Below are 27774 nucleotides of genomic sequence, written 5' to 3' on the forward strand. Positions count from 1 at the left end.
TTCCGCCCGAAATGTGACGTACAAATAGAGAGACGGCAAAGTCTTCCATTATCTGGATTCTGGAGGGTACGTGCTCCTGTGGATCTAATATCAACGTGAGTCAAAACTGTCCGCAACAACTGCGAACTTACTTTTAGTGATTAATAATCATTTTGCACGTTATGCTAGTTGATATGTTGCAGCAGCGTCGTCATGTTCGTGAGTTAAAGCTGCGAGACCTTGGGAAACCGTCGTTACACTTAAGTATATTGCATGATGTAGGAAGTTGTCAAACTACTCTGCACGATGTGAAACGCCACAAATGCAAAGCAGAGATTATTATTACCACTGTAGTTAGAAACAACATGGCTGTGAATTATTTTATCCAATCACCACGCTGTAAATTCAAGTTATGTTAGCCTCGTGCGTTTGCAAACTTGGATCACTTGCGCAGGCGCATTAGAGGACCATGATTGAGTAACCTGTTGGGACATGTAGCTCGTGTGAGAGGAGACATGGTTATGTAACGGATCTAAAAGGAAATACACTTCACAAAATACTTAACGAGCAGCTATCCAAAAACACATGTCTGGTTTTTATTTATTTATTTATTTGTTTTTATATTTTTTCAAGTGTGAACTCGACAACATAAAATCAGCCAAACGGTAATCTGAAACCTTTTCTATCAGGATTGTTCAGCACATGGGGTTTCAAAGTGAGTTTGAACACAATACGTTAGTGAAAGTTAGGATAATTTCGATAGTTTAGATTTTTCTGGTTGGTACACTGCCAGCTTCTGAAAGTGTGAATTATTCTTTTTGATGTGCATGTCAACTAACAGCTGCTTTTGATTGAGCAAAGTTGACATTGCTGGAGCTGCAGCAATTTGCATTTTTAACTACGGATCTATGAGTGTCATCTAATGGGTCTTGCAAAATACTATGTTAACATCTCAAGGTGACATTAGGACTTTTTTTTGTTTTTGTCCAAATAAAGTTTGTCCTAAATCTACATTTATTATCAATACATTTTGGAAGAATAAAATGAGTCCCTTCCGAGTGGTCATATTTAAAAAATCTGTAACTAGTGTTTTCTTTCAGTTTTTTTTTTTTTTTTTTTTTACAAAATGACTATGCCCAATGTAATTAAGAAATGTCCATCAACAATGCTAGTTTTTTTAAACTGACTTTTTTTTCTAGCAAGAATAATTCAAACATTCTAATTACATTGTTTCATTCTACTCAAAAGACACTCTGTGAGAAACCTCCTATTTTTAAACCCTCTAGTCACTAGTTGAACAGCTGTTGACCCTCTTCATACTTTTCAGCACGCATGAACTGCACTGGACTGTGACACCTGTTTTTAATGTTACTTATTAACCTGAGAAATGAAGTAAAAAAAATTCTGACAAGTCGTCTGACGCACACAAACAAAACTGTGTGAACTGAGTTACTAGAATGGGTTGTTTTTGTAAGATTTGGAAGTAGATCTATTGTTATTTTAGACTGAGCAAGTCAAGAAAGAAAAAAGTTGTTTGGGATCCAGAGTTTTATTTGGTGTTTTGAACAATTCAATGTCATTCCTTAACTTTTTTTTTTTTTTTAATAAATCGATATTGTAAATGGCTGTTGAGTGAACATGTAACTTGCTGATTACATTCTTGTGTCAAGTATTATGTCAATGTCCTGAAAACATCAAAATAATCTATACCCTTCTTTGTTTACAGCACTCATGCAGCGTTGTTTGACTCTGACATTTGCCCGGCACACCAGGCTCCTCTTGAAAAATAAGTTTGCATCTGCCAACTGCCAACAAGCAGCAGCCATGTCAGGTCTTCTCATCAACCAGCCCAAATACTCGTGGCTGAAAGAACTGGGTTTGTCAGAGGACAACCCAGGAGTGTACAATGGGAGCTGGGGAGGCAGTGGAGAGGTCGTCACATCATACTGCCCAGCCAACAATGAGCCTATTGCCAGAGTTACCCAGGCCACTTTGGCTGAGTATGAAGAAACTATCCAGAAGACGACGGAAGCTTGGAAGATGTGGGCAGATATCCCTGCACCTAAAAGAGGAGAGATTGTGAGGCAGATTGGTGACGCATTAAGAAAGAAGATCAATGTTCTGGGAAGTCTTGTATCTCTTGAAATGGGCAAGATCTATGTTGAAGGAGTGGGCGAAGTTCAGGAGTACGTTGATGTCTGCGATTATGCTGTTGGTCTATCGAGAATGATTGGGGGACCCATGCTGCCATCGGAAAGACCAGGTCATGCCCTGATTGAGCAGTGGAACCCAGTTGGTCTTGTTGGCATCATCACAGCGTTCAACTTTCCCGTTGCTGTCTATGGCTGGAACAATGCTATTGCTCTGACCTGTGGTAACGTCTGTCACTGGAAAGGAGCCCCTACAACTCCTCTCACCAGTGTTGCGGTCACCAAGATTGTGGCTGAAGTGCTCGAGAAGAATAACCTGCCTGGTGCCATCTGCTCTATGACATGTGGTGGTGCAGATATTGGCACCGCCATGGCCAAGGATGAGCGTGTTGATCTGCTGTCTTTCACTGGCAGCACTCATGTTGGCAAGATGGTGGCCATGATGGTGCAAGAACGGTTTGGTCGCAAGTTGTTGGAGCTGGGTGGAAACAACGCTATCATTGTATTTGAAGATGCTGACCTGAATCTTGTGGTGCCTTCTGCTGTCTTTGCTTCTGTGGGAACTGCAGGCCAACGCTGCACCACAACCAGAAGGTTGATGCTGCATGAGAGTGTCCACGACACAGTGGTTGAAAGGATTACCAAAGCGTACAAACAAGTCCGCATTGGAGACCCCTGGGACCCCAGCACCATGTATGGTCCTCTGCATACCAAACAAGCTGTACAGCAGTATCTGGCGGCTGTTGAGCAGGCTAAGCAGCAGGGTGGAACTGTGGTCTGTGGAGGAAAGGTCATGGACCGTCCTGGAAACTACGTCGAGCCCACCATCATTACAGGACTGGCTCATGATGCACTTATTGTCCATACTGAAACCTTTGTCCCCATCCTCTATGTCCTCAAGTTCAAGACGGAGGAAGAGGCGTTTGCCTGGAACAACGAGGTCCAGCAGGGTCTGTCCAGCAGCATCTTTACCAAAGATATGGGTCGGGTCTTCCGCTGGTTAGGGCCCAAAGGATCCGACTGTGGTATTGTGAATGTCAACATTCCTACAAGTGGAGCCGAGATCGGTGGTGCCTTTGGTGGGGAAAAGCATACAGGAGGTGGCAGAGAGTCAGGCAGTGACTCTTGGAAGCAGTACATGAGGCGTTCAACATGCACAATCAACTACAGCAAAGATCTTCCTCTGGCTCAGGGGATCAAGTTTGAGTGAAGCTCTTGGCTGCTTTTTTGTTTAGGCTGCAACACTAAATATCTTCAGGAGTAGAATGTAGCTGAACACAATTTGGCATTCAGAAAGGTCAGCCTGAGTTAAAGAAAATTGAGTAATTTTGGATCTGTGTCATTAGACTAAGTTTTGTCTGTTGCTGTGGCTTTAGATATGAATCTCAGATTTAAACAACTGTCAAAATGTGTTAAGGGTCAAATCCTGTTTCAAATGTTGGTATGCACTTTTCTACAGGCACAAGAATTAAGAGTGATAGAGGACTGTAACTGATTTATACTGTACAATAAATAATGCATTAATTTCTGAGTAAGAAAAGCATAGTCTTACTAATGTGTAGATTGAATTGGTAGATCGTGGTTCATCAAAGACTAACTGAATAAATCAGGTTTTCCACAATAACAGAAGTCTGATAATGACCGAGAGTTTGTCAATATAACAGGCAATTTGCACCTCATTTACCACATGAATATTCTGTAATTTACATTTGATGAATCCTGAAAGAACAAACCTGTCTTTGTATGGCAATTAAATAGCAAAAAATAAAAGTTGTAATTTTGACATCTGGACTTCGTCAGCCTTTTTTTTTTTCTTAACCTCAAGCGGATTAGATTTGGATTGTTAATGAAACCATTGGTCGTATTACCATACTTCATAGCAGAAAAAAAAAACTCATCGCTACAACATTTATGGAATGAAAAAGTATTGTTTTACACTGGATCCTTATTTAAGTTTTGTTAGTTCATAAGATTCTGTGTGAATCATTGTTTTGTTTGCATTACAACATGTACAGTGTCTTTTTGCGTCTGTTTTATGGCTCCACAGAACAGCGGTTTTCAACCCTGGTCCCGCAAAGCCCCTAGCCTACCTTTTGTAGATTACTCCCACCACACCAATCTAATGAATATGTTGTCAATAAAGCTAAGAATGCTGATAACAAATCCCCTAATGCAGTGGTCTGGTCTTGGAGATCCACTGTCCTGCATGTTAGAGGCCTGGCAGCATGAGAATATTTATGTGTTGATCTTTATGTCCACATGCACTTCGGCATTTTTAATGAATGGTCACTCTCCTAATATTTGGAGCAACGATAAATCTATTATTCCAATTGAATTTTCTCCAGATCTTGAAACTAGTGTGCATGCACTGCATTGTGCAAATATTCAACCACTCTAACTTCCATATTTGCTTCATTAATTTTCCCACTGTTATGTAAAAAGAGGAAGTCATCAAACTTCTTTAAAACCTGAAATTATTTAGAGTCTGCTAAGCTGTCTGGAGTATCCCAATGTGAGGTGTTCACATAATTATCCATTATAAGTACCAGTGTTATTGGCGTTCATCTAATCCAAACTTACCCATTCAATTTTCAAATACCTTAATACCTTACCTTCTTATGTTAACTTGCACTGTCTTAAGAGCAGTGAGGTCCTCATCAATCAAAACCTGCATAAATGTCCTGCCCAATATTACAAACATTGAGTGACCTAAACTTGTGTTCTTTGTTGCTTTAATGTCTGTAAGTGTAGTGTTACTAAAAACGGTTTCTGTCCCTTTAATAGACTACTACTCTTGCTCCCATCCTTCATGCCCCCCATATGTTCACCCTCCCACTCAGTAGCTCTCCGCCTCATACTCCAGCTCCGTCTCTTTCTCACTCACTTCACTGCTCCTACTTGCAGCATCTACACTCACAGCTGAAAGGAAGAACTGAAAACCACAGCACTCAGTGCCGGTCGTGATTAAGGACATATGCAGAAAACACTTGCTTCCTCTGCTGCTCCTCTCCACTGAAAAAAAGGTAAAACGTGTTCAATTATTTTGCCAAATTTAATTGTTTTGGTGCACTTTCATGTTTACATGGCTTCATTCATCTGTGATGTCGGGTCAAATCAAACTCACTGATGTCAGGATAAAACAGACAATTCTCATAGGAGCAAAAAGAAGCCCTTTACTTATGTTTGACTTGGGATATATTACTGAAAATCACAGATTGATTTTAAGCTGAGATAGTTGTGAAAATGGAAGGCAATTCAGCTTCAACAGCAGTATTGAAATATGTGTCATTTTGGGTTTTGTCAAACTCATTTCTTTTTAAGGTGTTCTGTGTTTGGCTCACACATGGCAAGGAGGTGGTATATTGGTGTTTGTCTGTGTTTACAACCTGTGGTGCTCCAAAAGGTGAAATAAACATAATTATGGTAGCTAATAACTTAATGGTTATCTGGTATCATAGTGCAGCTATGGTGATGGGCAGCATTTTAAAATAGCATTATCACACCAGTAATGTTGTCCCCTACTATTTTCCCCGCCATGGCTTCTGGGGAAATTCAAAGCACATTATTTCATGCTTCGTGTGGCTTGTGATTTAAAGAACTGGCAATGTTTTTTACAGGACTAGAACACTCTCACTTCTGTTAACAGACTTCTTCTACTACTTCTCATTAAAACAAACTTAGTGGTTGGAGAGAATATCCCAGGTCTGAATCAAAGTTGGGCCTGGTAGCCTTTGAGTGTAGGGTTTGCATGTTGTATCCTATGTTTCCCCCTGATGGACCGGTGATCTGTCATGGTGCACTCTGCCTTTCACCATAGTCACCTGGGATTGGCTCCAGCATCCAGTGACCCTAAGTTGAAAAGCTTGGTCATACTGTTTCACTCACCTTTCTCAACAACACAATAACTCCATCTTAACTTGCAAAAAGCAATCAAAAGGGTTTACAATCACTAGTTATTTACTCTTTGAATTGATATTACCCAGTTACACCTCTTCCGCTGTTGTTTTCTTTTGTGTTTGTGTTTGATTGCGTGCCAATTGTTGACCTGAAGCAAATTTCGTCTCAATCATGAACAGAATACTTGATGTAAAATATTATTAACCTTATAGCAATGATTTGTTAGTGTTCATGTTTCACTTCCTTGTCAAAAACGGAGACAGTGTTGCTCCTTATGCATCTAGGTGTTTCTGTCTCGCTCTCCAAATCTGGGTAGCAACAATTTGGCCTGTGCAATGAGTAAACCTGACTCCACAATCAGTGTCCTGCTTGTCAATAGTGTGACTCCAACACAACATAAGCGGTATTATCATAGAAACGATGAGGGCCCTTCAAATGCTGCTGCTGTGAAAGTCTCTCATGGGCCAACAATAGCACTGAGATTAGACAAGGACCTGACACGGGAACAGAGTAAACCACTCATACTTATGCTCTTGTCTTAAACAAGATGTGAAGCGATGCCTTCTGAGAACATGCACATGTCACTGTGGGCTCTACCGGGAAAGGGGATTTCTGATGGGACAGATTCCCTTTCTCTGTTCATGGGAGACTCGGATACCTGGGAGTGGCTTCACATGAGTTCAATAAAAAATGTGGGACTAATTTTATATTTTCCTATGTAGTTGCTCATACACCACTTCAGAAAAAATCCTTTTGTCAATAAATCTATGTAGAATTCCCCAATTTTGGAAGTCGACCATTATGTAGCAAATTATTATATAATCTTTAAAATGTTTGATGCAAGCTGGTTAATTTCACAGTTCCTATTATGCCAAAGTTGCGTCAGTCAGCAAGTGAAACCCCCTAAATATCAAGATTTATTTTCATCATCAAAGTGAGAGAGAGAGAGCGAAAGAGAGAGTGGTTTCTAACTCAGCATGGCATGCATATTTTCAGTCACTTTATTCAATAATCCATTATGCATAGCAGCTCCAGCTCTCCTCGGTATTTCTCCTAACCTTGCTGACGTCAGTTGCCATTTGTGAGGGTTACCCTAGCAACGGCCAGCCTCCCCGGGAGATGTCTGGTAGATAAGACAGCCCTGATAAAGCCTTTTAAGGTTTGAGTGTGGCTACACCTATTAATTGCCTTTGATACAGAGGAAGTATTACATTGTGTTTGGTTGTCTCGCTGCATGTAGAAAAACATAGCGCAGATAAAATGTACATAATGAGAATTTCTGATTGATATCCAATTATCTCCACTCAATTTGCACACCCTCACACTGAGGTGGTTTCTGAGCAGTCCTGTGAAACTGAATTGGATAAAATAGATCTATTTTTAACCTCAGTTTGCTACACTGCCTGGATATCTAAAGCAGAGATCCCACTTCTTTTAACACTCAGACACAGTAAGGATGATAAAATACAGTATGTAAAGACCGCATGCAGCACATATCTCACTGCCTCTGAACAACTGGTGCACGTATTTCTGATAACACTCCTTATTCTCATCACTAACTTGACACTTCAATGCCTAAATTATTTTAGGCTGGAAGTTTTTCTTTTTCTTCTTTTTTTTCAGTTTGTTTGTATTCAGTTTTGCAACGATTCAAGTCCTTGTTGTCCGGTAGAGGTAATGGTGGTGTCATCCTCTTCCTGTCTTCTGTAATTTGTCTATTTTTATCATTTATTATAGAATTGTGGCTCTTGCAGTCTCAGTTTATGTGTAAGTCTCTCCATTACATGAATCTCCTCCACAGTGCACGCACCATTGCTCCACGGTTGGGGGTGTTAGTTTGTGTTGCTGATATCCTAGTATTATATTTAACGTTAGCCATATTTTGTCCCAGTTGTTGGGGCAAGACCAGAATATGTGTGTGCAGTCTACATCCAACAATCCACATGATCTTATTCTCCTCTTGATTTTAGGAGTGATAAAATATTTAAGTAAATTTTTTCCAGTTATGTTCTCTCCAAGTCCTGGAGCTCGTGGACCTGCACTGTTTTACACATAACAGCACATTCTTCCTCGGAGATATGTTCCCCAAGCACCTTTTCCCATTTCTCTTTTATATAGAGAGATTAACTATTTCTGTGTAGCATTAAACCTTTTTAAACATTACTCCGCATTGTTTCCCCTTGTATGCTTTCTGAAAAACCTCTATTATTTCATTTGTTGTATCAGTTTTTATCTTCTTTTCAAAGTAGTCTCTAATTTGCAGGTATTGATAGTGATCATGTTCCCCTAGTCCAAATTTCTCCTTTAGTTTATCAAAGTTCAGCAGCTTGCCTTATTCAGTCATTATGCACATTGCTGTGATCCCTTTATTTGCCCATTGCTTAAAGCCTTTATCATGAGTAGCAGGTATAAATCTTGGATCCCATGCAAACCAACTCAAAGTCTGTCTCTCTCTGTCTACTTTATATTTCCTCACCCGTGTGTTCCATATTTCATTTGAAGTTTTAATTATAGGGTTTACTTGATTATCTAAATTATTACAAATTAAGTCTTTGTCTGCCATTAAATTCCATGCTTCTTTGTGTTTCATATCTATTTCTAAACTTTTCCATTTTGCTGTGTATCCCCTCATGCACCAGTATATCAGGAGTTTGATTTTGCGCTGCGAGAAAATATTCTTTGAGGCATGGTAATTCCAGTCCTCCTTTATCTATTCTGGAAGTTTTTTAATTGTCATGGATGATGACACAGTCAAATTTAGTGAAATAATTTTGAAAAAATCCAAAACAGCTGATTAGAGAGAAAAAAAAAAAACTTGGATAGGGAAACCCTGCCAACCTGTTTGATTTTTTTTTGATGATGGAATAGTACAGCTCTTCATGATTATTTTAGTTCCTAAATCCTCCCTATTCAAATGACAGGATTCATCCGCATCTTTTTTTTTTTCGCATTGTGCTCAGTTACCTGGGCACTCCTCTTGTTGTATTTGCATCAATTCAAAAATATCTTATTCACTATCAACAATACAGTTGAGTTTCCGGTACATAATACCTAATATAGGCATAAGGTTGCTATTTATAGCATCATCAACATGTGTGTCCTTTTTTTATAGACACCAAGCTATTGTGCTATTTTTACAGTGTTGATTTGCTCCCTTCCTTTCCTTTGGTTGCCAAGCAATGGGCTAAGGAACTTGAAAGGCCAAGGAATTGCTTTTGGATGCACTGACTGTGATTCTCAGCTGACTAATGAATTCAGTCTTTGGGCTCACTGAAGCAGAGGGCTCAAGAGCTGGGATTTTTTTTAATTCCCTTCTTGACAATCATAGGGGGAATCATGGTGATATAGTGATAAGCACTCTTGACTCCCAACACAAATGTCCCAGGTTCAAGTCTAGACTTATGGAAACTTGTGTATGAACTATATGTGTTCTGTGTGTGTGTGTGTGTGTGTGTGTGTGTGTGTGTGTGTGTGTGTGTGTGTGTGTGTGTGTGTGTGTGTGTGTGTGTGTGTGTGTGTGTGTGTGTGTGTGTGTGTGTGTGTGTGTGTGTGTGTGTGTGTGTGTGTGTGTGTGTGTGTGTGTGCGCGATTGCCCTGTCATGAGCTGACAACCTGTCAACCTTTGTAACAAATGTAAGATAAAGTGTTATAGAAGAAGGTTGGATTGATAATCACTGAAGTAGTTTTTTAATCCCACATTACCGTAGTTCACTTAAATTGGTCCCATGATTGTGGTGAAATTTAAAAAAAAAACATAATGCTGCATGATTTATCACAACTTCATGACATCAGTAATTTTTGAGTGATCTCATATGTGATGTGACAAAAGGTCTGACGTGATCCAATATGTTGTAAATTTTCAATCAAGTTAAAGAAAACTTCCAACTGGAAAATTGTTACATTAAGCTATACGTTTACCATCAATCCACCCATTTTTCATTCCTGCTTTGTCAAACTTTGAATCACTGAGGGCTGGAGTCCATCTTGTTATTGAGCAGAAGGGCAGGATACACCTGGGCCGGTTGTCTGTTCATAACAGGACTAACACACACACACACACACACACACACACACACACACACACACACACACACACACACACACACACACACACACACACACACACACACACACACACACACACACACACACACATATATAAAAAACAAAACAAAACACAAACATACATATATCATACTTACTGTTACTTTTAAAGTGTCCATATTGACAAATCTGCCATGTAATCTGTTAATGACAGTTCCAGGAAGTTGTTTTACAGATTGACAAACAGACAGTATTATTATAATATGTAATAATATCCTGTTTCATGTTGTACAGATGACTGTTGCCTAGAGAACAAATAAACAAAAAGCTTAATCTCAGATGCCCTAATGACAAACAAACCACATATGTCTCCTGTCTCATGTTAATCCTAATCCTTATAATGTGTTTAGGGGGAAATTGGACTGACACACCTAAACTACTGCTGTGTATGTGAATTCAATTAGACTTAATCTGACCCCATGCCACTCCGAAAGGAAACCAAGGGCTGGGAAACTTTCATCTTCCCTCTATTGATTGTGGCTCGTGCAGAGATATGGAAAAGCCTATCCCACTGCTCCCTTTCATTGGCCCCATTAAAAATTCATCCTGTCCCAATGGAGAGAGATCCTTTTCAATGAGCCCACTGCAAGCCAACTGTGGTGTGCCGGGGTGAGACTTGGCACAGCTGTCTCCTCGTCCAATCCAAACCCCGGAGATTTGACTTTTCACATTTTGGATCCTAATAACTGGTTTGTCTTCACTGGTGTGTACTGTATTTTTTTCTCCAACTTTGAAGCAACACCAAAAAAAACAAGATTAACACTGTGTTCATATCAACTGATGAAGTAAGACTTTTAGTTTCAGGTGATACCTTACTGAGCATGCAAACTGATTAACTGAAATGCATGTACTTTTCTTAAAGGGACAGAAATCAAGGTAATTATTTAATGAGTTTGAACCACAGAAACATTTTCCACCTATACACAAATATTGCAAAAAAATTACTAAATGACAATACAGTGAACTGACTGTATGGAAAACACTGAAATGCTCTTGAGAAATTCACACTAGCCAAAAAGGGGCTACTTGAATTATTAATTTTAACATTGAGAAAAAAATTCAAGAGCAAAACAAAACAAAACCTCGAGTTAAAAAAAGATTCAATTATTAAAACTCCTCAATCTCAATTCTTTTTCATTCACATATTTCTTTTAGAGTTTCAGTTTGGTAACTATATAGTTTTGTAATTGTTGTGTATTCTGTATGAATTATATTATATTTACGAAGTAAGTGCAATAGAAATGTAAACAAAACAGTCAGGACTGGTCACAAGTTGGTCACAGGTGGTTAACAGGTTGCCCTGAAAAAAACCCCAACTGTATTCTACTATTTTACATTTTTCTGATTTAATACTTATATACTGCAGTTGCATCCCTGTTTTGGAATATTAGTATGAAGGAAAATGATAGCAGATTTAATTCTGTTAAGCTTGTAGAAAACGTCCTATCTGAAATACGACTTTTCATTTCTACTACTACTACTCTATAAGTCTCGTGTCTATTTCCTGTATCCCGTTCGATTCGTTTTATCGGGGGGCTAGAGGACCGTACCATTCCGGCGACAGGGTACGCAATAAGGAATTAGCACAATACTGACGAAAAATTTATGGTATATCATATACATTTTTGAGTTTTTCTTCAATATTTGATGTATTTGTACATCATGGCTATTTCATTTATGCATGATCTCCTCTAGAAAATGAACATATTCCTCACTCTACAACTGGACTCCCCCCAGCGTGGGCTGTTGCCATGTTCCCACTTTCATGGGTGTGGTGATTAGCCTGCTTGGTGTAAATTGTTGTCAAATTCGAGCAGAGTTACGCTTGTTTTGACCGTTTGTAATCGCAGGAAAAAACTTGAAATTAACGCGGCTGTCTTCACGATTTCTCTCACAGCTGTCGGCATGGTTGCCGTTTGAAACCGGAGCGGTTTGACTCGATCAGAGGAACAGACAGCCTTCTTCAGGTAAGGACGTGGGCTCTGTCTTGATAGTTTGACGTGTGTTTTTTTTAAGGCTAAACTCGTCCCCACTCAGACCGGTTTAGTTCTTGTTTGTATTGATGTGTGATGATATGGGAAATTATGACATGGTCTGTCATACTCCAGCCAGCTCCGAGCGAGAGCGAAGCTGTTATAATAACGATGCCCTGACTGCTGTTGCCTCTATACTGAGCTTCCACTATTTAGAATACACTGCTTCACTAACGTGGCCTTCTGCCCGCTGTCAATACGTGACAGTAAGAGAGTCGTTAACCAGGAGCCACATATTCATGTGGTTTTATACCGTGCATCCGTTTTCTTTTATGTGCTACTAAGATACCCTGCGTCGCTTTCCCCCATCCTCTCTTTTCTATTAAATATACATGCCATTCCGCCTTCATCCTGCATCCACTGGTTGCGTGATGTAGCTCTCTGCTCCTGCAAATTGTTGCTTGTCAAACAATCGTCGGTAATCAGAGGCTCTTATAACCATTGCCAATATGTGTTGATGATGTAGGTTGGTTGGTTGGTTGTTTACTGATACACATATCATGTGAGAGGAGTGATTAGTATCTTTTTTTTTTCCATCCATAGGTGCTTGCATTGAGCCATTTTTGCTGTTATGAAATGTTCATTTGCTGGCAATTTTGCTGAGGTAAAGTTTCATAAATGCTGGAGCTGTAGTACTGTACAACTTGTATAATATAATAAAACTAACTGAACTTATACTGAAAGAAGAGTTGATTATATTTCCAATGCAAAAAGGGAAAACGAGATTGGAGAATATTAGGTGTATGCTGAATATTATTCAGTATGAACCCATATGTTGCTAAAGACACAAAGCAAAGATGTGAGGCCATACTTCAGTATCTGGGAGGTGACATGTATTGAAGTAATCCAAGTAGCAATCTCAAATTCTTGCAGGGCGTCTAAATTAAATAAAATCATTGCCAGATTCTTTGGGAAACCAAAAATCGTAGCCGAAATTGGGCAAATCTATTATTATTGATGTATGAGGAACTGTGGAATATGAATTGAGAAATGCATTTTTGTTGGGGTAAAACTGAACACAGAGATGCTGGATTATATGGAAGGAGCTACATTCAATGTAACTCCTGTATTATTTGTTTGTTTTTTACATTTTTATTCCGTATTTTATGTTCCATCCATTTTTTTAGATTATTTTTTTTATGCTGCTTCATCTAACTCAAGAGCCAGTCTCCGGTACATCCTGGACAGTTTGCCACTTCATCATAAACACAGAGAGACAATCACACATTCAGAGGCACCAGTTAACCTCAAATGCATGTTTTTGGACAGTGGAATGAAAGTTGTTTACCGGGAGAAAAAAACCCAATACACATATCTGGAAAATATACAAACACTGACAACCTGGTAAACGGGCTGTCTCCATCTGAGGTGAGAGTGCTTATCAAAGCCCTTGTCCTTTAAATGTCAAAAATGACTTCAGAAATACATTTGAAATTGACACACTCAACAGTAGTTTTCTCAGTTGATTAATCGGTTCAAACTTTGCATATACCATATGATTGAAATGTCGATCATCCGTTTCCATTGCCCAAAGTGACATGTTTAAGAGATACTAATATTAAAAAAATTTCAGAATAGTAGCCAGAACAACAAAAAACATGTCATGCTCATAAAAAATAGACCTCAAAGATATTTCACAAAAGGCCTCAATGGCTATAAAAAGGTAACTGTTTTGTGACCCTCAACTACAGTTGTGATTCAGTATTTGCAGTTTGACTACATTTGGTTTCAATTTGTTTTCTGAGAAATCAAAGAAATGTTTATTATTGTGATACAGATGGCAGTTAGATTGTCCAGTAACCTCAAGTATTGTATTCCATTTTGTGACTCCTCTCTGCAGTAGTAGCAATCACTCTGTAATTTTTACAACAGCCCAAAATATAAAAATAAAACACAACAGATATAAACAAAACACGTACTAAAACATGGTTAAGAAAGACATCAGCATTCACACTTCCAAACAAGGACAGCTATGACATGGCAATCAGACTTATCTGACTAGTATGAACACTTTCTTAGATGTAAAACCACTCGAACAACTCTGATCACGTAAAGAGGTTGACTCTTTCTTAAATCAGGTCTGTCGTGATACAAATTTTCAACCTTAATAAATTGTGGTCAAAATAAAAAGACGCAGATTTCTTGAATCTGTGACTCTTGTAATTCTGATCATATCATATGTTCTTCTCACCTAGTAAGTTTGATATACACAGAAATTGACTAACTGGAAGGAACAGTGTGGCCTATTATCATATTTGAATTTTGTCAAACATTCCCTAAGTTTTCAGGACCTTTTGGATTAGTCATTGGTAACTGAACAAGTTCACAGCTGGGGGAGCTTTGCTGCTGCTTTCAAGTTTGACATCAACACAACAAACCGAGACAACTTTCCTTCTAAGCTCTTTCTGCAGTTTATAAGGCAATGCTTGCATGTTGATTCTGGGTGAAGACAAAGGAAATATTAATTTCACAGATTCAGGCTGTTTAAAAATGGTTATATAAAAAGTGAAGTTAGAAAATTCATTTTAAAGGACTAATGCAGCAAAAAAAAAAAAAAAAAAAGTTAAAATCTTTTAAAATTGTGTTCCCATTCAATAATAATACCTGTGATTGTCTGATACAATATAACACAAATGGTTAATGTTGTCCTGTTGGACAGTATTACTATACTGTAATCACTTATGTAGAAGTGCTTAGAGCAATCTTTGGTGTGGGACTCTGTCAAGGCCTGCATGTTCGTAAGGTCAACACCTGAACCTCCTGGTCATTCATTCTCTTGGACCCCTGTGCCTGTTCTTTTGTTTGTCAGTATTTCTTCACAGACGATGCAAATGTTTAGGCCTCTCTACTTTAAGTCAGCCTAACAAGAAGCCCCATATGAATACATTTATCATAGAATATGTTTATATGATCTAATGCTCATATTTTGATGTCGGTCTATGGATCCTCTGGAGGAACAAAACAAGAATTGACAGTATATTTTTTCTTTTGTGAGTGTATAAAATTGAAAATGAAAGTTTGAATGTTAGTATAGGGTGTTTGCAGCTCTCTTCCATAATAAACAAGTCATATGAAATCCAGAGATTTTCAGTTCATTGTCATTATTCAATTTCAGGGCACTTCTGTTTATGATGTAATTATATAATATTGATTGGCTGGAGCCGATCCCAGCTGTTTATGGCCAACGCCCTGGATAGGGCACCAGTTCATCATCGGGCTGGAAAACTGACAGAAAATATCAAATGCTCACATTCACTCTTGTGAGTCATTTAAAGTCACCAATTAACCTCAAATACTCAACTGAGGGAGCAAAACTGAGTATCAAGAAAAAAAATAAGAAACAAAACTGACAGAGGGAAAGCATGCACATTCCAAACAGAAAGATCACCTGCCTAGACTTTTTACTAGGTTGCGTAATTATGCATTTTATATTTTGTATTTATGGACTTTAGTCTGCTGTTTTTTTGTTGATTGGTTCATTCATACACTGACGTAATAACAGATGTAAGAATGCATCTCTGTCAACCAATCTAACTGATGACATTGATTTGTAGAGATAAATATGAATGTGATGAGTGTACCTGTTTTGTCCTATGCAACATAATCTCAAACGTCTACAATCGCTTTGTTTCCGGTTCATATACACTGTCCCCAAACTGAACAGGGTTGATGGATGGAGCTTTGGGTGGTTAAATGTCTGGACAGGGTAGAAGCAACCATTGCCTCCCATTGCCCTCACAGATACCCAACTGTGACAGTCACAGGCTGTCCTGTCTACTAGCACCATGTACTAAACAATGGGCAGCTCCTGCACACAGTTGTGCCTTTGTTGCTCTGATCCTATGCAATACTACTATAAATTACTGAAAGATAAAGTTTATCCAGGCCTTTACTGTCGGCCATTTATCTTTCTGACAGCTTCTTTTTGGCTGTTCATGTGGTTATTCACTTTGACAGTTATAAGTGTCCAGCTTAGGTCCTTAAATGACTTAAATGTGTTTTCTCAAAGTCTGCATGTATGTTCATGTGGCACAGTATCTGTGACACAGATCGGATCCCATTGGCGCTGTCAGTTTTTCCTAATTTGATGGAAAATCCTTAGTGTGGTTCTCAGCACTAGTCATTATTATTTGCATAGTTTTACACATCCTTCTCTTCGTTGCATTCCTTGGCATATGTCTCTGGCTTAAAATTTGGATTAACAATTAGCTGAGTGTAGAAGACCTATTTGGGCATTTTGGGTAGTCCACATAGCAGAGATGCAAATTGCAGTTATTGTATGGCAGTCGTTGAGCAGTGCAGCATAATAGGCAAATTGACACTGAGACCTTTGTGATGTGTTTAGTAAAGTTTGTCTTGTTGATGATTTGTATAGAGTGTGTAACTCATGTCACATTAGGGTTTGAATAAATGTGCAATAAAGAGGCTGAAGCACACAGAGGCTTGTCTTTATGTTGCATGACTTCCTGGGGAGAGGGAGGGCTGGGCTTTGGCTTATTGTTGAATTATAGAAAATGGACCTGAAAATTTAATCTCAGAGGGTTCGACTGCTTGACAACAGACTGTAAAGGAGGAGTGTCTAAGTGCTCTCTGACCCACATTCATGCTCCCCAAGGTAAAGGTAGTGGCAACTGGCAAGGGCACACATGCGTACATACATGCAGGCATGTGTGCATATATATATATATATATATATATATATCAGTCAAACATTTGGGCATACCTTCTCATTCAATGTTTTTTCTTTATTTTCATGGCCATTTGCATTGTAGATTCTTGCTGAAGGCATCAACACTATGAATGAACACTTATGGAATTATGTAGTAAACAGAACGTGTGAAATAACTGCAAACATGTTTTATATTTTATAATCTTCAAAGTAGCCACCCTTTGTTTTGATTACTGCTTTACACACTCTTAACATTCTCTTGATGAACTTCATGCGGTTGCCACCTGAAATGGTTTTTCTACAGTCGTGAAGGAGTCCCAGAGATATTGAGTACTTGTTGGCTCTTTTGCCTTCACTCTGTGGTCCATCTCATCCCAAACCATCTGGATTGGGTTTAGGTCCGGTGACTGTGGAGGCAAGGTCATCTGGAGCAGCACTCCATCACTCTCCTTCTTGGTCCAATAGCCCTCACACAGCCTGGAGGTGTGTTTGGGGGCATTATCCTGTTGAAAAATAAATGATGGTTCAACTGAACTCAAACTGGATAGGATGGCATGTCGCTGCAGGTTGCTGTGTTGGCCATGCTGGACCAGTGTGCTTTCAATTTTGAATAAACCCCCAACTGTGTCAGTAGTTTTTATGCTTTAAGTGAGAAACTACAACGTAAATAGTCAAGAACAGAATGAAAAATCATGTAACCAAACCTTTGACTTGTTGTGTCTGTACAAAGTTTAAAGAATTTCCCTCTGGGATTAATCTGCCATTCTATTCTAAAGATGCTAAGTCTAGCACACTTAAGCCAGATACACATTTAAAGAAATGATGTGATACCTACCTACCTACCTACCTACCTACCTACCCACAATCCAGGGCTTGCACACATGCATGCATGCAGATTGATCAAATTGCACTGTGCAACAACACAAAAAGGCTGATTGAGTATGGAAAGGTCAGTGCCTGTCTCAGACAGCCTTTTCAACCAGACTAATGGTGTTTGAAGGGTCAGGCCACCCACTAAGCTGCCACCCAGCTCCACCTTTCCCCACCCTTTGCAGCTTTTTTTGTTGGAGTCCAAATATGATACTTCTGTTTGTCTGGAGGAAGTGTTCCAGTCCTCTGCTACATGTCTGTCTGTTGAACTTATAGTATTTCTGTCTTTCTGTCTTGCAGGTGTCAGCTGGCAGAGTGGGTGGACACACACGTACATGTGTATGTCTGTGTGTGTGATTGGGTGGGTGAATGTGAGTGCGACCGTGTGCATGCGTGCAAGTCCGTGTTTTCCCAACAGGCAGTGTTCGGAGTGAAGTAGTGGCCTGAAGACATCACAAAGGGACAATGAGTGAGCTGGAACAGTTGCGGCAGGAAGCTGAGCAGCTACGCAATCAGATCCGGGTACAATAAAATGTTTGTGTGTGTGGGCGCGTGCACGTGCGCCAGTGAGTCTCATCCTTTCAACTTTTGTAAATACTTTGTTTATTCTTCCCAGTCTTGCTTTTCAATATTTTAGTCTTCTCCACAGTTTTGTATTTTTGGTATTGTGTTTTTATTGCCGTGACTGAGGTTGTTTGACATTTTACTGCTGCTAACAGTGTTTTAACATTGCCACAGAGTGACAATAAAGTTCTATTCTATTCTATTCAAGTGAAAAGGTTTGATTCTGGGAATTACATTATAAATGTCAAGTTACTGTTATACAAGCATAATAGGACTACTGAGATATTCAGTTTTGGTTACAGGTAATGTGGCAGGGCATAGTTTGTTATTTTTGTCTTTTTGTATATTTGGTGCAAAGGCAATACAAAAATCATATATATTGCTGGTTGAAAAATCAGATTTTTATTTTGTTTTTAACATTAATTTTGTTGCAGGATGCCAGGAAAGCATGCAGCGATTCCACTCTGTCACAGGTAAGACTCCTTTTTTTCACTGGCAGATAGTTGGATGACAGAGCCAGTCATGGAATTCTGTTTGTCAAGTTTAGTGTCACCGTTGATGAAACATGTCTAACGGATCTTTGGTAGACACTCTGACAGTACATGCAAAACTCCAAAAGAAACATTAAGGCCCCGTTTACACAACAACGTTTCCCGTGACACCTAATCCATTAAAAAAAAAAAGGAGTGTGTTTACACTGCAGCAGCAGACACACTGACAACGATGTAGTTAGTATGCCGGGCCACGGGAGGGCACTGTTGCCTGATTTAGTAATGAAACCACACAGACATATGTGCAGAGAACAATACACTATAAACGTGAAGAAAATGGAGAGAACCCAACATCATATGTACTGATGACGCATTGGATGCAATCGGGTGAGTCTCAACTAAAAAACTACTGATCTGGATGATAAAACTAGTATACGGGCGTGAGTCATATCACTACCGGTCCGCCATGTTTTTTTACAAGTGGATGAGCAGAAGGAAGGGGAGGGAGGAGGAGAGATATGCGCAGTAAGAGCGCTCATAGCCTCCGGCAGTCTCTGCAGGAGGGAATAGCGACCATGAAAGAATCTTTCCACCTCCTTGGGAGCGGACATAAAAACTTTGCGGATACAGTGCATCCACACACTGGTGTCATGTAAACGGACCCCCCCAAAAGTGAAGAAAGTTTTGCGTATACACTAGTCATTGTAGTGTAAACGAGGCTTAAAGCTCCCCCAAGATTAGGGGACACCCTCTCTACCAACCGAGCCACAGCCATCCGATGAACAGAAAAAATAAATGAATATTAATAAGGACCGCATAAACTGAGGAAATTAATTATTTGTACCTCCAACCCCAGAAAAGTAACTTCTGGAAAATCGTTTGCAGACCATATTAGAAATGTCAAAATCAACCTTATGCACCTGTCTAAGCACTGAAATGGAAAGTTTTTAGTAATCTTGATCTATGGTAGCATAATGGTTGGAGCTCTCGCCTCACAACGAAGAAGTTGTGGGTTGAAATCTGGCCTGGGCCTTTCTGTGAGGAGTTTGCATGTTCTCCATCGGTGTGTGTGGGAGTTTTCTATGGTTACTTCAGTTTCCGCTCACAGTCAGAAAACACATGTAACAGCTGACACTCCTTCCTGTGTTTTGGCAGATCACAGCTGGTCTGGACTCAGTGGGCCGGATACAGATGCGGACGCGACGCACTCTCAGGGGCCACTTGGCCAAGATCTATGCAATGCACTGGGGGAGTGACTCGAGGTATTGTGCTGATTATTTTAACAACACAAATATTAGCTTCAAGGACATTACTAATCTTCAGTGAGTTATTCAGTTTTTCTTTCTTTTGTTTTTTTTTGTTTTTGTCATTTTTATAGGAGGTTCTTTTGAATTAGGTTTACAACAAAAGGCTTATCTTTCCTTTAAATAACACTTTTGCAATTCCTTAGATATTTCTGGAGATGTTAAATGTATATTATTTTTCTTTTGTTTATATCTTCAGGTCAACGGTTGGTGTACATTTGTTGTTTCCTCTACTTGCTGTCCCTTGCTATTGTTTTAAGTTGTTTTTGTTTTCCATTTCAGTTCAACTCCCAATATTTCAAATTCATCCCTAAAAAATCACAATATTTCAAACATAAACCAAACATGTGAATATAGACATCAGACGGAAAAACATCTGTCTGTCCTGGAAAGCTGTTTTTAATTGTTCAATTTCCTAAACAACTGTTATTGAGAACTGGTTTTAGTAGATCACTGTTGTAAACAAGTCACTAAGAAGGCACATAATGCAGTGTACTCACTATTACACATTGCAACAGTACAATGAGGATTTCATAACATCTTTCATTACTGGAATTATGAGCTTTTGTTTTCATATGTGTTAATGTGTGTATTACTCTTTATCTTTCTCTTTGTCCGTTTGTTTCCCAATGCAATGCACTGGGGCAGTGATGGGAGTCCCAGGTGTGGGGCAATACTACTATCAGTTCTACTACTACTACCTCCACTGCCACAACTACTACTTTTCTACTAATATGACTAATACTATCATTAATGACTGCCACTACTATCACCCTCACCACTACTGTACATCTAAGTACTCGCACTGTTTTATGCCTTCACTATGAGCACAGTAATGATAGTCTCTAGACACAGAGATAAGCTGTTGTGACCTACAGCTTCTTTGATATTTCCTTAAAAATGTAGTTTGTAAGATCCATGGCATTGTTCTGACTGAATATCACAATATACCACTGAGTGAAAAGGTGTCTCTCCAGATTTGACCGTCTGTTATGGATACAGACATGAAATCGTCATTAAATTCAATCTTACAAACTGCTTTTTTAAGTGTTTGCTACAATTATGAGCACCGAGGGGAGTCGCACAGAGAATAGCAGTTATGCTTGTATTCCTTCTGTGGTATGCATGTAGTGCATTAACTTCTTCTAATCTGTATGAAATTGATTGGATGATCACTCGAGCTTGTCATTTGATTGATTGATTTTTAGAAATTATGCATGATTGTCTTTTAACAAAATTGCATATCAGTCTATTAACTACTGTAACATGCTTTTAAAATGTAACTTGTGATTTGACTATGAGGCTAAATGCTGTTGTTACCTGTTGTTTGGTCCCACTAGTTGTGTGTATGGGTGTGCCGAGCACTCTCTAGGCGACCCCGCAGGAGGTGACTGTTTATTTTGTAAACAGCCTCTGACATTTGAGCGTGATGACATGCCTCTTGATTGTTGTGCAGCAGCATCAAACCACTTCCTGTTCCCGGAGAGACCGAAACACCCAGTCAGGGTGGGAGGGGGGTTTCCAGCTGTTACTGCATCTGCCCCATTTACATCTTCCACTCTATTACCTCAGTCCTTGCCTTTTCTTTAGCTGTCCCACCTTGATGTCTTTCTCGTGCTTTCCCCAATCTGCCAGGCCTTCACCTCCCACTCGACACACAGGGACTTTTGCATAACTGGGGTTATGAATATTACATGGAGTGGGACATTAAAGGAGGCTTCTCTAGATGGGGAGGTTTCCGCCAGGAAAGGGAGAAAAGGGAACGTAAAGGACATGAGTAGGGAGCTCAGGCAGAATGCTTCTTGAACAAATGCCTTGTATACATTTTGGACTGACAGTGTAGCATAGTATTTTGTAAAGTGGCTGGCTCCCATTGCTTTGAATAAACCGGGTGCATGTATCTATGATCATGTTGGTTTCTCTGCAGATGGGCCTTGTGTAATTCTTCTTCACTTATGTTTAGGTCACTTGTCAGTGCCTCGCAAGATGGAAAGCTTATTATATGGGACAGCTACACAACAAATAAGGTATGATTATGACTGTCACCGTTATTCATAAAGTATGACAAACAAAGCTGGATTAAAAACCTTAACAGAGCATTTTGGTTATAAATCCTGCACTGCTATGAATCTGTTGCAATCAAAGACAAGTCACCATCATCGCTGTTGATTGAAACTAATTTATTGTGTTCATCTTTTAAAATGTGTTGTCGTTCATCAAAGCTAAAGGACTTTACTATGTTATGTAAAGAAATAATTCTCTTTGTACTCAGATGCACGCCATTCCACTGCGCTCTTCCTGGGTGATGACCTGTGCGTACGCCCCCTCTGGGAACTATGTAGCCTGCGGTGGTCTGGACAACATCTGCTCCATATACAGCCTGAAGACCCGCGAGGGCAACGTGCGTGTCACCAGAGAGCTACCAGGACACACGGGTATGTGCAGCCATGAAACACAAGGAGAAATAAGACTAAATAAAAAATGTTGTTCTGTTTTTAATTTTGTTTTGTCTCCTTTGTTTTTTGTTTTTTGGATAACAAATTTTCATCCCACAAAATTGTAAGACCTTATGGTCTGCTGTGTATAGTTAATCTGATGCTGCATCAACTCGACATTAGAGACTTAGTCAGACAAATATCTGGTAGAAATGCTAAGAATGGTGTATCCATGATGGTGTAATGGTTCTCACTCTATGATCCCCAGTTTCAATCTGAGCTTTTGTGTCACGTTTATGTGTACTGCCTTTGTGTGAGGATTTTCTCCAAATACCTCCCTCCACGTGGTGGAGCAGTGGTTTACGTTCTTGTCTCATAGTGAGAAGGTCTGGGTTCAAATATCGACGGGGGCCTCGCTGTGTGAAGTTTGCATGATCTCCCTGTGTGCGTGTGGGTTTCCTCTGGGTACTCCAGTTTCCTCCCAAAGTCGGAAAACATGCATGTGATATTATTTGGGACCATAAATTCCCCCTGAGTGTGAGTGTGTGGTTGTCTGTCTCTGTGTGTTTGCTATGTGATGGACAGTTGACCTGTCCAGGATGTATCCTGCCCTCAGCTAGTCAGCTGAGATCGGCTCCAGCGCCCTGTGACCATGCACAGGATAAAGCAGGATGGAAGATGGATGGATGGACTCTATTTTTTTTCCCACAATCTAAAAACATACTTTTAACAGTAATTGTTGGCTCAATATTGCTCTTAAATGGGTATATGAATTTGGACTTTCAAAGCCTTGCAACCTTCTTCAGAGTGTATCCTGCTTTTGCTAATCGTGAACTGCCGTAAATTATCTAAAGTTGGAGAGATGCTCATGTTAGTTTCCATTAATTACATGAAAAGTGGGCCTGTCCCTACATGACTTAAACATATCCTTTATTAAAATTAATACATTTTATAAAATGTTTAAAATTGTACACATTTAGGTTTCTGTAGTTTTCTCTTGGAAAGGCAAAAAATGTTTTCTTATCTTATGGAAAGATACTAGAGTTTTTCACATGAATCAAGTCTTTTCAGCCAGTTTTTTTCGAAAGCTGAGTCAGTCCTGCAGAAAAAAAGGTTACTCCTGATTAAAAGCTGGCTGCAATATGAATAGTGAGATCCTTACCTAAAGGTACTGAGCAGGGCAGTGGATGCCTTATCTGATGTAAATCTACTATGTATCTCCAGGTTATTTGTCCTGCTGTCGCTTCTTGGATGACAACCAGATACTAACCAGCTCTGGAGACACCACCTGGTGAGTGTTAGTTAAACACTTACGCATTGTGCAGGACAAAAATATTCCTCTGTCTTCATAAGTTTTACTAACTGCTTTTATTTTGTTCTTGCTTTTCTGTTTAGTATATATACAATATCAATAAATGTCACTTAATCAAATCATCTATTATAGGGAAATGAAATTGGGGGAATTTTTTATTTTTATTTTTTTCAAATTAGCCCAATCAATGTCAATGTGAATCTAAAGCAATAATTCAGGGAACACAGTTCTTTTTTGACCACTACTGATTTCCTGCAGTGCATTGTGGGACATCGAGACGGGCCAACAGGCCACCAGCTTCTCTGGTCACACAGGGGATGTGATGAGCTTGTCTCTAAGCCCAGACTTCAAGACGTTTGTGTCGGGAGCGTGTGACGCTACGTCCAAGCTGTGGGACATTCGCGATGGCATGTGCAGGCAATCGTTCACTGGCCATGTGTCTGACATCAATGCTGTCACCGTGAGTACCAGTCCTTCAGTCACAAACACACTGCAGAGAGGACGAAACGTATGAAAGAAGCACAATTGTAGAAATGCACTTTGATTGCAAGTCAGTTTCATAAAGGGACGAAAGCAACAATACAACATTTTATTAGATAGAGAGCATATAAAATTGTATTCCATTGGATTAGATATTCCTTTATCAGTTGCACAGTGGGGAAATTCCAGGTGTTGTGACAGCGAAGGAGAAAAGTAAAGTCAAAGAAAAAAATAGACAAAACAATATGTACATAATATAAGATAGTATATTTATACAATATAGAACAATGTATAATATAGTATGAATGATCTTGTCACTTGAAGAGAAGCTGTTTCAATTTTATTACCTCAACTCTTCCTTCACTCAAAGGATCGTCTTTGTTCATACTATTGAACATTTAAGCTTCATTTCTCAGCCCAAAGAGAAGAATCCGTCTTTTCTTTTATTATCGTGTCAAAACCTTGACTTTTGACAGGACAGTTAGTTTTGTCCATAATCCTTCGAGGTTCAGTCTACAATGAATGATGTGAACTGTAAATCCATTATATTTGTGTATTAAATTAAGTCATTCTGTTTCTAATGAATGATTGATTGAATGTAAAGCATTACTACTATTACTTCACCTTTTAACCTTGTGTTTTTTAAGAGAACTGAGGAAAGGTTTCCGTTTGGAAACCAATGGGGGAGTCTGCTTTTAGCGAATTAGGCTGTCGTAATATTCTTCTCAGAAGCTTAACCTTTTACCCCGGTTGAGTGATCAGATTTGTGACAACACTGTCTTTCTGGCTTCTTCTCTTCAGTTTTTCCCCAATGGGAATGCCTTTGGTACCGGCTCTGATGACGCCACCTGCAGGCTCTTCGACCTGCGTGCTGACCAGGAGCTGATGATGTACAGCCACGACAACATCATCTGCGGCATAACTTCAGTTGCGTTCTCTAAGAGCGGCCGCCTGCTCTTAGCTGGCTACGATGACTTCAACTGCAACGTGTGGGACACTCTTAAAGGCGAGCGTGCAGGTAAGTGTTGCCTGGGTAAAGAAAAGGAGGCTTGTTTGACCAGTAAGTCGGTTTTAAATTATGGGAAGTGTTTTTTGACATTTTTAGTCTTTAATTGTTCTCAGTCTGTGTCAAAGAGTTGTAAAAAATGATTTGGGGAGTATTTGCACACCAAAGCCTCGTCTTTGCTCTTCTGTAAACTGTGTTCGTGAGAATTGATGAAGAATCAAAAATCAATCAATCTAATTTCAATTGATCTTTAAAAATGTGCTGTATTTCAGGTCATTGTTTTGTCTGGGAAGGAGTCATTTTGAGCTTGAATATTATGTTAAACTGTCTCATTCGCTTAATTTTGTTCATTTATTTTCCAATCCTCACCATGCACATTACATATAGTGATATTTCTGTATGTGGCTACATGCTTGGATATTTGCAATTTAGCAGGCACCGAACTCAAAAAACAACTTTAGTCTGCCAAGTTGATAGGAGCTCTTATCTGGACTCATCTCTACTTCTCTCCCACATCTTGTATTCTTTGACCTCCAGGTGTGCTCGCAGGCCACGACAACAGAGTCAGCTGTTTAGGAGTGACACAGGACGGCATGGCTGTGGCCACTGGCTCCTGGGACAGTTTCCTCCGGATCTGGAATTAAGAACAAACCTTTTGCCTCCTCAATCACTGCCCTCCAGTTTCCTCCCTGCAGCCCCACCCGACGTCTCCCAACTCATCCGCAGTGCTGGAACTTTGGGGTGAGCACTGTGTCTGCCAAAATATTCCTAAATCACCATCAGATCACCCCTTTGCAAGTGACCTGTCCACCTGTGAGAAAGTACCTACTGTTTTTATCTACACTTTTTTCACCCAACAACACAGCGACAATAAGTGAACACCCATAAGTGAAGTTGGCCAATCAAGAGATAAAAAAAAAAAAAAAAAAAAAACAACTGAAAAAGAGATGAGTTTGAAAACTGAAGGATATAAAAAAAAAAAAAAAAAGGGGGGGGGGGGGTTTGTTTGCCCTCATGCAAATTATATGGGGGAATATAGAGAATCAGTCACTAACTACAAAACAAGATCAGCTTCAGAGTGTATTATGTAAATGTATATGTAAAGACAGTATATATGTATAACATTATGTGTGTATTTATGCATCATATATGCATATATAATGTATATGTACATTATTTGTAGTTTTGTTTCTCTCACCATTGAGGTTTTGTTTTTTATCATTTGAGTGAAATGTCTTATTTCCAACTGACATATTCACATTGTTGGATAATGCAACACGATGCACTTTTTTTATCCTTGATTAGACGAGTGAGTCGGATGGTTTCCTTTATTTTATATCCTTAGTTTTTTAAACATATCTTGGACTCGATTTAGTTGATTTTGTGCCCCTACAAAAATGAAATATAACATGCCAATCAGTGATAGAATTTGGCCTAACTGAACATTTTGAACTTGTTTTGTCAGTGTATACGTATTATGGACACTTGTCAGGGTGACCTGCACCTCTAACGTTGCGCTTATGTGAATGACGGCTGTGAATTTTCATTTTTTTATTTATTTGATCATATCTTTTATAATGTGACCCTGAGTATTCCCCTCCACGGTTTAATGTGTTCAATTGAAACTGTCGGACTGCTGTGGGTGGATTGGAAAGAAAGCACTTCAATATCGACAAGAGGTGTTTTTCTTTGTTTGTTTGAAACCTGGATTCAGTGTAAAGCCCAAAGTAGAAACTACAGAATCTTAGGCGAGGAAAGGAATTATTTGAGACATTGCCTTGGCTTTTACTCCAGTGGAGTTTTGTCTCAAATACTAAATGCTAAAACATGGAAGACAATTTATACCATGTAGATCGACTGCAGTGTGCTATGACTGATACTGGTTCTAAACCGAGGCTATGAAGTCCCTGTCTCCCATGGCCTGAAGAATCAAAACGTTCCTTAAAGTTGAGACGTCTCACTCTTTAAGAGCCCTGACAAGAGCCTGAAGTCGAGATGCCTTCTCCACCAACAGGAGCCGTTCTCAACCTGCAAGCTTGTAACGGCATGGAAACGTGTCTGACTCTTTGTGAGGATCTGACCAGAGGTCTATGTCAGGAGAAATGAGGGTGGAGGAGAAGATGTCTTTCAAAGCTCAACATGCTATTTCCATCTTTAGGTTTTTTCCTGAATCGAGGATCACAGAATGTTTTGTTCTCTTCCACAGGATGTGAATTTAGTGACACAGAACTGAAATCTAGTTAGCCACTCCAAAATCACACCAATGCCACCATTAGCCTATTCGGGGGGGGGGGGGCGACAAGACTTTTTCAAAGTTTAACACTGCATTGGTTCCTCACAGAAAAAAACATGTTATGAACTGATAAGATAAGATACACTGTGTCGACTGAAATGTACACTTAAAGAGTGATAAGCACTCACAAACTGTAGTACCAATGTAAACCATGGAGCACATGTGACTTTTGCTTCTTAAAGGACTT

General features: G+C 39.4%; 2 protein-coding genes across 4 annotated transcripts; both read left to right on the forward strand.

Annotated features, from left to right (window-relative positions):
• The first annotated feature begins 18 nt into the window (after positions 1 to 18).
• On the forward strand, positions 19 to 3912 carry aldh7a1 (aldehyde dehydrogenase 7 family, member A1). The gene is made up of 2 exons (XM_080473900.1): positions 19 to 95; positions 1706 to 3912. The coding sequence occupies exon 2, from the start codon at positions 1711 to 1713 to the stop codon at positions 3337 to 3339; it is 1629 nt and encodes a 542-aa protein (XP_080330026.1). The 5' UTR covers positions 19 to 95; positions 1706 to 1710; the 3' UTR covers positions 3340 to 3912.
• Positions 3913 to 5011: 1099 nt separating this feature from the next.
• On the forward strand, positions 5012 to 26265 carry LOC308115670 (guanine nucleotide-binding protein subunit beta-4). 3 transcript variants are annotated; one of them, XM_080473300.1, is made up of 12 exons: positions 5012 to 5152; positions 12028 to 12097; positions 18003 to 18224; positions 18701 to 18739; positions 19913 to 20019; positions 20710 to 20724; positions 22025 to 22088; positions 22334 to 22496; positions 23721 to 23787; positions 24067 to 24268; positions 25090 to 25306; positions 25832 to 26205. In XM_080473300.1, the coding sequence occupies exons 3-12, from the start codon at positions 18168 to 18170 to the stop codon at positions 25936 to 25938; spliced, it is 1038 nt and encodes a 345-aa protein (XP_080329426.1). In that variant the 5' UTR covers positions 5012 to 5152; positions 12028 to 12097; positions 18003 to 18167; the 3' UTR covers positions 25939 to 26205. The 3 variants fall into 3 exon arrangements, with proteins under 3 accessions (XP_080329426.1, XP_080329428.1, XP_080329427.1); XM_080473302.1 differs by lacking the exon at positions 20710 to 20724; XM_080473301.1 differs by lacking the exons at positions 5012 to 5152; positions 20710 to 20724 and having other exon boundaries at positions 11872 to 12097; positions 25832 to 26265.
• Positions 26266 to 27774: the final 1509 nt, after the last annotated feature.

Source organism: Lipophrys pholis (genome assembly GCF_963383615.2).
Source record: "Lipophrys pholis genome assembly, chromosome: 10".
NCBI lineage: Eukaryota > Metazoa > Chordata > Actinopteri > Blenniiformes > Blenniidae > Lipophrys > Lipophrys pholis.